At 40.7% G+C, this 11,609-nt stretch overlaps 1 protein-coding gene across 3 annotated transcripts in view; it reads right to left on the reverse strand.

Moving 5' to 3' along the window:
- The window catches only part of LOC125894203 (sodium- and chloride-dependent GABA transporter 2-like), a 43,622-nt gene extending 36,439 nt beyond the window's left edge, over positions 1 to 7,183 (reverse strand). For 2 of the 3 annotated variants that reach the window (XM_049585477.1, XM_049585462.1), the window contains exons 1-3: positions 5,676 to 6,664; positions 5,158 to 5,342; positions 4,398 to 4,532 (exon numbers count right to left, since the gene is read on the reverse strand). In XM_049585477.1, the coding sequence (XP_049441434.1) occupies positions 4,398 to 4,532; positions 5,158 to 5,342; positions 5,676 to 5,683 (328 nt within the window). In that variant the 5' untranslated portion in view covers positions 5,684 to 6,664. Of the gene's footprint in view, positions 1 to 4,397; positions 4,533 to 5,157; positions 5,343 to 5,675; positions 6,665 to 7,097 lie in introns of those variants that run through there. The other variant, XM_049585471.1, reaches the window with a different exon arrangement.
- Between the last annotated feature and the right edge of the window lie 4,426 nt (positions 7,184 to 11,609).

Raw genomic sequence — 11,609 nt, forward strand, 5'->3', positions numbered from 1 at the left:
TCTGAGATCTCAAAACTTAGTTTTGCTGTCTGTTCTTAGTGCTGAGCTGAGAAAGAAAGCTTTTATGTGCTCTGCTCATCTTACTTGCGTAACCTTCAAAAAGAAACTACGTGAATCAGTCTGTCTGCCTGACTTTAAAGCTCTCATCTGGGTTTGTTGGTTGGTCATGTGACCAGTCAGTTCACGGTATCAGTGTACCAGTGGATGTAAAGCAGATCATGGTGTGGGTAAGTATGGTTTAAGTGTGGTTGGAGACAAAGCGATAATAGCCCGTGCAGCTGCTCTGAGGCAGGTGGGTCGGCTCAGGACAGGCATGCCTACCTCAGGAAAAGACATGAATCCGTGAGCTTTAAACACTGATTGAAGGTATTAAGTTTCTTCCCTCTCTGTCGGCTGGCACACCCACCACAGCCAGGGTTAAATGACCTGTGACATGTTTAAGTTTGTGATATTGTTGATGCGTGGCAAGAAATCCTCCAGAACAGAGTGACAGAGGCAAACACCGCCAATCTGTCACGTAGTTTCTTTTCTATTTTCTGCATTAAATGACAAATCTTGCGACATTTTAACTTTTTCTTCTTGTCAATAAAATCCAAAAAAAGAAAAGACCAAACGCAACGAACTTGATTGAACTAACAAGTGTTGCTTGATCTTATACCTCTGCACCATAGACCTCTATTGTTGTCCAAACACTATAAAAAACACACAACATGGACAACATGTTCTTTCATGACAATGAACATGGGCATTATAGTTTATTTTGAGTCAGTCCCACATACACCAGCCTGCTGCTATAAGTAACTGTTGGGAGACGTTTGCCTATATATCAGGGCTTTCTGGCAGAAAGGAATTTCTTGGGTACAGAAGTATTTCACTGCTGTAAAGATGGTCATTTTGCAAAAGTAGGCTGTCAGTGCAGTAGAAAGATGCAAATACCTTTGAAATTGGTGCTACATGACCAGAGAAAACAGGACGCTGTTGCACTCGCTTCTGCAGTTTCTGCCCAATAGGTAGAAACCAGAATGCACTGCACTGGACCAGTAAACGCTCCCACTGGTGGGTCCCAACAATATAATGAATACAATATGCTGGCCGGCTAGTAGGAAATGATTTCGTATCACTGTTAAATAGTAACTTAAGATATGTTTCTCAGAACATTGAAAAAAAGAAATAGGCAGCGCCATAACATAGTCTTGGTTTATATTTGATTTACTGTTTTACTGTTTATCTGAGTTTGGTCCAAGTTTGAGAGATAGAGAGCGGAAGAGGGGCGGCTCTCTCTGTGAGCATGATTACAGGCATGCAAAGATGAGAAAGAACAACTTGCAGTTCGAGCAAAAGCCCAATCCGCTGGATGATGCAAAATGGTCAACTGGTGGATTTTCACTGAGAAATGAACAGGGAGATCTGGGCGCTGGCGAGATGGAGGGAAGTTTACCAAGTTCATTTACACATACTTCCCACATTGTTGCGATACAAGGCTGGTCGGAGTATTCCTTTAAGTTGAGGAAAAAGATTATGGTGTCAGTTAAAATGAGTACACAGACACAGAACGTCTGAAAATTGTCCCCAAGAAATGCACTTTTCTCACATATGCTAGAAGCTGCACTGCCCAGACATTTTAGGAAGGAGGAACAAATGTGCCATGGACAGGGTATGGAAGTCATTAAGTGTTGAGAGAAAGACTTAGGCATGGAGCTTTTCCATATTTTCATTGGATTTATTGACATTATAAAGTATGGGATTGATGCCAGCTCTACCCTTTGATAAAGACGTGAATTGTGAGCAGCAGCACTTCTTATTGTCTGCACCCTGTTGACTCTGGCTATATCATATGGCTCTGTCCACAGATTATCCATATCTTTTTCCCATTTTCGTCTTCAACCTGGCATTCGGAACAGAGTTAAGCAAAACCAGGACAACTTGTTTTTCACTTGTGTAATCCATCCATCAACCACCATGTCACAGTTTGGTGTGCGTGACAATGTGGGTGGGAATTCACATCATGAGTTATGGTTACACCATTCCCTGGAAGAATGGGTGTAAGTAAAGATTTGAATTATCACTTAAGTAAGATCTGATTTCAAAACAACTGACAGACACACCCCTGTGTGCACAGGGACATTCAGGTTAAGACACGGCATCTTTTAAGACACACAGGTGGTGATTCATTTGGCTCTGCACAATGGACAACTGTGCTTTTTGAGCAGCGCATTCACAACAATTATAGGTTTCTTTTTCTCGGATTAAGTGGCCATTACATCCCACACTGGATAATAAGCCTATGAGACTGAAGATTATTGTTGTTACGTTTTGTAATAGAGATGTACGTTACCAGTTAGATATGTCAGAAAAGCATAATTAATCAATAAAATCAATACAATTAAAGACAAATCTGTCCATTTTACAGCATGTATGTCTCATCAGGCAAGAAATACATGTATCAGTGAGTCACTCAGTTCTGTACTGAGTCTATTTTAAACAAGTGGGGAAAAAAGCAGAAGGGAAAAAAGTGGTACTTTATGACAGTACCTATTTCTTATAGGAAAAAGGGAAGCCACTGGGCTGACTTCAGGCATGCTAGCATCGAGCCAAGGATGTATTGATAAAATTTCTTTATTAGTTAAGGGCATATAAAATATAACAATAAAGGCATTTAACCATACACCCTTGGCTCTATGCTTGTCAGCCTAAAGTGCGCTCATTGGCTTCCCTTTTTTCCTGCAGTCGACCAGTTTGACTCCAAAAGCACCTTGCATTCAGCTTATCATTTAAAACTGTATACATACAGTATGTTGTATTGAGCTTGGCTACACTTGGCTAATGCATGAGCTTGATCCTCTAATTAAATCTCATCAGACTTGGTGAAGCATGTTTATTATGTTTTAAAGAGCTGTGTTTTTTCCTGTTGAATCGGTTTAAAGGGACAGTTCACCCCAAAATCAAAAAACATATTTCTCCTCTTACTTGTAGTCTAAGTTGTTTTGGTGTGAGTTGCTGAGAGATGTCTGCTTAACTACCCCAAAAAAAAAAAAACATGAACTCACAGCAATCTGTTACTCAAGATAATCCACAGACCTTGTAGTAAACAGTTTCATGTAGAAACTACTTTCTCTTTCTTGAACCAAACCCACCAACTGTGTCTCAGCGTAGAGGGAAGTAGGGTTGCAAAATCATGGTCAAAATGAAAATCACAATTTTTTGATCAGTATTGAGATCACAATTATTTATCACAGTTAAATATTGATTCTAGGGACAAAGGCACATTCACAGTTAAATAAACAGAGCACTGCTTTCTCTTAAATGTCTCACTGCATTCCTGTTGATGTAGAAATCTTTGCATCAAATTAAGTCTGGTCCTTATTCACAGTGCATCTCCTGAAAGCAAAATATAAATGAAATTCTACTAAAACGTACGCTTATCCCGTTAAAAAGATAGCAGGGAGGCTACAGCACATAGCAGCTGGCACTGGGTGAGGGGCGGGGTACACCCTGGACAAGTTGCCAGACTATCACAGGGCTGACACATAGAGACAGACAACCATTCATGCTCACATTCACACGCAGGGCCAGTTAACCTGCATGTCTTTGGACTGTGGGAGGAAGCCTGAGAATCCAGAGAAAACCCACAGTGACACAGAGCATGTAGCCTGATGGCTTCCCTTTTTCCCATAGGAAACAAGTACTGTCATAACATACCAGTGACATGCAAATTCCAAACAGAAGGGCCCCAGCTAGCTAACTCGAACCTTGAACCCTCTCGCTGTGAGGTGACAGTACTAACTGCTACTCCAACGTGTAACCGAACTTATTACCTAAACTTCAATTAAAACAGCATTCTGCTCTTACCTCCACGTTGTGCTACACTCCTGCTAATTAACACATCTTTGCATGAAAAGGAAGCCTTAAAACAAGATTGCTCTTCAGCTGAATTCAGTGTGTCTCCTAAAAGCAAAACATGAGTAAAACTGTACCTAAAACATAAGCCAACTAAAACTAAAATTGACTTCACAGAATGCAACCAAATGAAAACAGTGTTTATTGGACACATATCTTTGGCCAAATGGAGTGCTGTTCCAATAGTTATTTTGGTCTGTCTTTAAGAGCTGGCTCCACTGCTGTATTTTGCTGTCAGTTTTTTATTTATTTATTTTTACAGCTCTCATGGGCACATCATGCAGTAAGTAGGAGTCTGTAAAGATTTCCTGAATTTTGCAACTGCAGACAGACGAAACAAAAATCCTCTCTTCATCAATCATTATCAAGAGCGCCGTAAAAAGCAACATTTTTGTTGAATGAAACAACATGAAAAACATCTTTTAAAAGCAAGAAAATAACAGCACTTTGAGCGCCTCATATGAGGTACTATCAGCAACAGTTCTGTTTACAACACTAACCTTCAAACAAGGGGCAGAAGTGCCTCCAGCAGGTGATACATCCTTGAGATGTGAACTGTCCCATGGCCGTCTCCAGGAGGAACATTGGGATACCACAAGCGAGCAGAAACAAGACGTAGGGAACCAGAAATGCCCCTGAGAGACACATGACAGGAATATCAAAATACCGTTCCCTTTGTAGATCCGAGTCACATCACACATGATCATTCTTTTTTCTTCTTTGTTTTATCAACATCTGTAAGCACTGAGAATTTGATCCACAGTGAAAAAGGCCATTAACACGATCAAGACGACTTTTGTTCATGGCTTATTTTTGGTGTTGCCTTTGCATGGAAACATCTGGACACAGTAATAGCCCACATGGGTTTTCCACATCTGTAGCCTTAAAAAGATCAAACACAGATGTAATGTGAGTGCAGAGTTTATGGATGCATAGCATGACTTTTATGATCAGTAAAACTTACAGTGTTTTTTATGGCAATGGATAACTTCAAGTTTAGCAAAAACAATGGTCTTCTTTGTCCCCTGAGTTGCATTTAGTTACACACACACAGACCAAAAAAAAAAAAAAAGTTTCTTTAATAACAAACAGCAGCTTTGTGCAATGCCTGAGCAACTTCCTTATCACTAAAATCAATTTATGCGTCACAGCTCTTTTTCCACATTTGTTGACATTACACTTTAAGTGCAGCTGCATGACTTTGTGCAGAAGTATAAAAGCATGTTGTTTTATTTTTTGTAACCTGAGGATGCTGCTTACCTCCTCCATTTTTGTAGCACAAATAGGGGAACCTCCAGAGGTTTCCCAGCCCAACCAGTGTCCCTGCCACAGCCAGCAGAAATTCCAACTTGCTCGCCCACTGGCCTCGGTCCAACAGTTGAGTCTTCTTCGCCAGACTGCTATCTTGAGCGGGCATCTCAAGGCTGTTTCCTTTCAGGAATTCTCTTGACATGTTCAGGAACAGTAGCAGATTCAATGAAACCTGATCTGAAAAGTGCTTTCACCTCCTCCACATTTATAGGACAAAAACTGTCACAGCTCTGTGCCTCTGGATTATGTGCAGAGACAAAAGTGCTCAGCTGATTATCTGGAACTGCTCATAAGCTTCATTTATTTATTTGTTGAACTTGAACTGAGCTTGCAGGATTATCAGGAATGGAAAGTTTTCACTAGGAAGTGTTTATCAGAACGCTGCACTTAATGGAGCACATTTCTAGAATTAAAGCATTGCATGTAACAGCCCAAGTGGAAAAACAAAAACACAGTGAGGTACTTACCCCTCCATCACAAAGCCCCCTCCCCCAAGAGTTGCTTACAGCAACAGCAAACTGATCAGTATTCCTCTCAGCCGGTTGCACCGCAGGATCTTTACGCAAACATGTCATGAGCAGAGCCAGAGTGAGAAACAAAGTGGCTATGGTTTCCTTTGGCTCCTCTGTGACCTAATTATTGTCGGATTGGTCTGCACACCATGCCGTCCCACTTGAAAAAGTGTTTGGCTCTGACAAAGGTCCAAGGTATACCACTTCCCTGCTGTATTTTTCCACTGAGACATGGGCAGCTTGAGTCATTGAGATTAGCACAGTTGCTAACAACTAAACCAAATCAGCTGAGCCGTCTGTGTTATGTCAGTGGCTGCACACAGCCTGTAGTTATCTACTATTTGAGAATTTGTTGGATTGGGGCATAAATCATTCAAACACCAGCAGCAGCATCTGTTGTGCACAAGTGAACCTCTAGATAGACTTCTGACTTCTCTTTTTTAGTTTGCACTCATGTTTATACAGAATGGCATCATATTGCTGTGAGACAGTTACAAATACACAGCTTTAAAATGTACATCTGCAACTTTTAAAATTTGTTATCTTGATACTACTTTTGCATTTTAATCGCCATGACCATTGACTTACTGTACTTTATGATATGTTACTTTGCACTTTTTTTACCACCCTAATCCTACTAGTCATAAAAAAAACTACTTTTGTATTTTAATCGCCATGACCGTTGACTTACTCTAATTTATTATATGTTACTTTGCACTTTTTTACTACCCTAATCCTACTAGTCATAAAAAACTACTTTTGTATTTTAATCGCCATGACCGTTGACTTACTCTAATTTATTATATGTTACTTTGCACTTTTTTACTACCCTAATTCTACTAGTCATTCAAACAAAGTTTAGATGTATAAATGATTTCATTTATATTCAAATTACGCTGTTAAAACACACTGTATATGGAAAGTGCAATTAAACTAATGGTATATTAAAGCTTGAGGGAAGACACCTAAAAGTGCTTTAGCTCTTGAGATAGCCTCACTGAGGCAGAAAAAAGCACAATATTCTTTTAGGTCTCCCATCTGTGAAATGGATTCTTATTTAAAATATTTTACTGCAAAAGTGGTAAAGACATTGTGACCCAGCCCATAAATAAAATGAACACGAAGTCAGGCTGAATAGGAGATGGTACACCTGAACTCATGCTATTTCATAATGCAAGCCCTGGTTGATCCCAAATTTGGTGTGACAGTCGGCAGGTTGTTTCTGTACAATAAATTCAAAAATAAGACATTCTGCAAAATGAGTACTTTTACTTTTGTTAAGTATATTTTGATGCTCATATTTTTTACTTTTATTCTATTAAAAATTTGAATGCTGTTAGTACGGATAAGAACACATTCAACATTTCAGTGACATACCTGAAGAGTCTGCTTTTCCAGCTTCCACCTGCTCTGTTCTTTACAGAGTATACTGCACGTTTACTCTGAGTTTTTTTGCGTTGTTTGTGTCTAGCCATGACAAAATTGCAAAAGCTGGTATTGTTTTCGCAATCTTGGTATGTCATCATGGTGGAATGTGGTCTTGGCAACAGTTGTTGTAGCAGGTCCTACCACAGAACTTATTCTGAGCATCTCTTTGTCTGTGGACAGATTTTATCAATGCAATCATGTCGCAACTGTGCAAGATGCAGTCATGAAATTCTACTGGTGTGTAGTTGGATTATAATGAAGGCTATGTTTGAAGATGGCCGTTGTCCAAGCAAGGGGGTCAGAAGTAGGGGGATAGGAAGTACAGAATGGGCTATTGGCTTCCCATTTTACGCCCCTGGCTCATGAACCTTTGTAGTTGAGGTCACAAGAAAGGCTGAGATTGGAGATGAATGAGAGTCGGGAAAAAGCACCTGAAACAGGGAAGAAGAAGAAGAAGAAGAAGAAGAAGAAGAAGAAGAAGCCATTGCCCGCCCCACTCCACCCCACCCCCACTTTACACCCCTAGCTGATATTTGCTTTCACGGATGGAGTGATCAGATTGCAAGATGGGCTCTCGTCTTTGTTGTTGGGATTTATCCTGTATTTCCAGCAGTAGAATGTAGTACATTTTCTGAACTTCAAAATTAATTTGAGGTATCCCTGAGTCCATGTTGAGCCTCGTCTGCCTGCAGAGTAACTAGACTTTTAGATGATGACACAAAAAAAATCTGATTATCTTAAAAAATGTGATGTATTGTTACAGATTAATCCACTGAGCAGTATATGAAGCACTTAATTTTACTTTGACCAACTACAACATGAAAATGCTTCTTGCACATAAAGCATCAATAATACCAATCAAGTAATAGAAAACAGGGGGGCGTAGGTGGCTTCGTGGGTAGAGCAGGTGCCCCATGTACAAAGCTGTTGCCGCAGTGGCCTGGGTTCGAGTCCAGCCTGTGGCCCTTTGCTGCATGTCATCCCCGCTCTCTCTCTCCCCCCCTTTCAAACTTTCCTGTCCTGTCCATTAAAGGCAAATGCTCCAAAAAATATCTTTAAAAAAAAAACGAAAACAGGGAGAGGGGCTGTTCTGCAATACCACAGTGTGGAAATACTCTGTTACAGGTAAAATATGTTTATATAAGAATCCATTTCATATTTCTAACAGAATGCTACAAACATTGTTGCGCTCTGTTCTGCGTCTGGTGGGGGCACTTCAAGATTTTCGGTGCCTTCCCATTAGCCTAATTGAGTGAAAGGGTTAGTCTGAAACCCGACTCATGTTATACCTAATTAACATTTAATTAGCAATTAATTAGCTCTTCGGTGAAATGAGCAGCACAAATAGCCTATTGTTTCTGGTCTCAATAAGAGCTGTCATATAGCAGCACACAATCAACCACCCCCAGTGCACAGTGAGCATTTGATTTAAAGGACGTTTTGGTTGTTGGGATCTGTGATTGGATCCACAGTGTTCAGACTACATAAATTTAAGCACACAATTGAAGAGTTTTAGCTTTATGAGAAACTTTTTACTCTGTGCATTTCTCCACCAGTCATCTAGCCCTTATGTTAACACTTAGGCCACTCCTTCGCTCACATATGCGATAACATGCTCAACCAGGTACACTCGTCTTCTACGTCGTCACTCATTAGTTAAATGTAACATTGTCCACAGAGCCCACATCTGCAAAAATAAATGACGCATCACTGATCCACATATACTGGCCATGGGATGTATTACAGACACTTTCTCAGACGTTGAACTAGTGAGACTTGTTGCTGCGCCAGTATATTCCCTTAAACCACTAATAATTTCTAATTTGTTATCAGGGTTAATGCTGATAAATAACTTTTGTAACTAACCTCGGTAACTCTACCTGGACAACAACTAACGGTTACAACCTAATACCATATTGCATGTGAGCAAAAAATACATACAGTACAGGCCAAAAGTTTGGACACACCTTCTCATTCAATGCGTTTTCTTTATTTTCATGACTATTTACATTGTAGATTCTCACTGAAGGCATCAAAACTATGAATGAACACATGTGGAGTTATGTACTTAACAAAAAAGGTGAAATAACTGAAAACATGTTTTATATTCTAGTTTCTTCAAAATAGCCACCCTTTGCTCTGATTACTGCTTTGCACACTCTTGGCATTCTCTCCATGAGCTTCAAGAGGTAGTCACCTGAAATGGTTTCCACTTCACAGGTGTGCCTTATCAGGGTTAATTAGTGGAATTTCTTACTTTATCAGTGGGGTTGGGACCATCAGTTGTGTTGTGCAGAAGTCAGGTTAATACACAGCCGACAGCCCTATTGGACAACTGTTAAAATTCATATTATGGCAAGAACCAATCAGCTAACTAAAGAAAAACGAGTGGCCATCATTACTTTAAGAAATGAAGTCAGTCAGTCAGTCCGGAAAATTGCAAAAACTTTAAATGTGTCCCCAAGTGGAGTCGCAAAAACCATCAAGCGCTACAACGAAACTGGCACACATGAGGACTGACCCAGGAAAGGAAGACCAAGAGTCACCTCTGCTTCTGAGGATAAGTTCATCCCAGTCACCAGCCTCAGAAATCGCAAGTTAACAGCAGCTCAGATCAGAGACCAGATGAATGCCACACAGAGTTCTAGCAGCAGACCCATCTCTAGAACAACTGTTAAGAGGAGACTGCGAATCAGGCCTTCATGGTCAAATAGCTGCTAGGAAACCACTGCTAAGGAGAGGCAACAAGCAGAAGAGATTTGTTTGGGCCAAGAAACACAAGGAATGGACATTAGACCAGTGGAAATCTGTGCTTTGGTCTGATGAGTCCAAATTTGAGATCTTTGGTTCCAACCGCCGTGTCTTTGTGAGACAGAAAAGGTGAACGGATGGATTCCACATGCCTGGTTCCCACTGTGAAGCATGGAGGAGGAGGTGTGATGGTGTGGGGGTGTTTTGCTGGTGACACTGTTGGGGATTTATTCAAAATTGAAGGCACACTGAACCAGCATGGCTACCACAGCATCCTGCAGCGACATGCCATCCCATCCGGTTTGCGTTTAGTTGGACGATCATTTATTTTTCAACAGGACAATGACCCCAAACACACCTCCAGGCTGTGTAAGGGCTATTTGACCAAGAAGGAGAGTGATGGAGTGCTGCGGCAGATGACCTGGCCTCCACAGTCACCGGACCTGAACCCAATCGAGATGGTTTGGGGTGAGCTGGACCGCAGAGTGAAGGCAAAGGGGCCAACAAGTGCTAAACACCTCTGGGAACTCCTTCAAGACTGTTGGAAAACCATTTCAGGTGACTACCTCTTGAAGCTCATGGAGAGAATGCCAAGAGTGTGCAAAGCAGTAATCAGAGCAAAGGGTGGCTATTTTGAAGAAACTAGAATATAAAACATGTTTTCAGTTATTTCACCTTTTTTTGTTAAGTACATAACTCCACATGTGTTCATTCATAGTTTTGATGCCTTCAGTGAGAATCTACAATGTAAATAGTCATGAAAATAAAGAAAACGCATTGAATGAGAAGGTGTGTCCAAACTTTTGGCCTGTACTGTATGTAATACATAAATAGAGTGCATTTATATATCACTTTTCTAATGGTAGCGACCACTCAAAGCGCTTCACAACACAAGCATTGTTCACACACTGGTGACCGAGGCTACCATACAGAGTGCCACCTGCTCATCAGATAAACATTCACCCGATTCATACTACATACACACAACCACTGACCCTCCGAGTGGTAGATGACTGCTCTACTTCCTGAGCCTCAGCCGCCTCGTAACACGTGAACTAATATTTTTTTTTTTATCATCTACTTTCATCCACCATGTTTCTGCGTATACGACGTCAAAGTGGGCAAGTCGTAAACCAAGATTTTCGCAGACTTTCTGTGCTGGCATTCTAACTTGAGGGGGCGTTCACTTGAGTTATCCCAGTGGGAATTTCTGACACCACAAGAATGCAACATGACACCTGCATGGCAGGAATTTTAGCCCTAACTTCGTAAGTGGCATATTTGCCATAATTGCTAGACAGAGTTCAATTATATTTGACGAATTACTGCAGTTAACATTTCAGCAGGTTTATCTACAATTCAGAAGCTACCAAAATTGTTTTGCAACTTACATACCCTTTTCTTTGAATAAACCCCAACTTCCTGTCATATGGAAGCTGCTGTTGTTTGATACACAGTGAAGCAGCCAAACTGTTTGTAGTGAAAACTCCACTGGGGAAACTCGAAATTTCAGATGATCATATTTCAGGCACATTTAGTGGTCAGACAGAAATCCACCATTCAAATGGCAAAGTGTAGCGGGAGCTTCATGACGGCATGTGCCAGCATTGTCTGTCCACCTGTGTTCTGTTACAACAAAATTAATTATTGAGCGCTTCAGTTAATACAGAAACCCCCAGACTTAACATTAGTGACGCCAAGTAGAGTAGA

Source organism: Epinephelus fuscoguttatus, linkage group LG1, assembly GCF_011397635.1.
Source record: "Epinephelus fuscoguttatus linkage group LG1, E.fuscoguttatus.final_Chr_v1".
Taxonomy (NCBI): Eukaryota; Metazoa; Chordata; class Actinopteri; order Perciformes; family Serranidae; genus Epinephelus; species Epinephelus fuscoguttatus.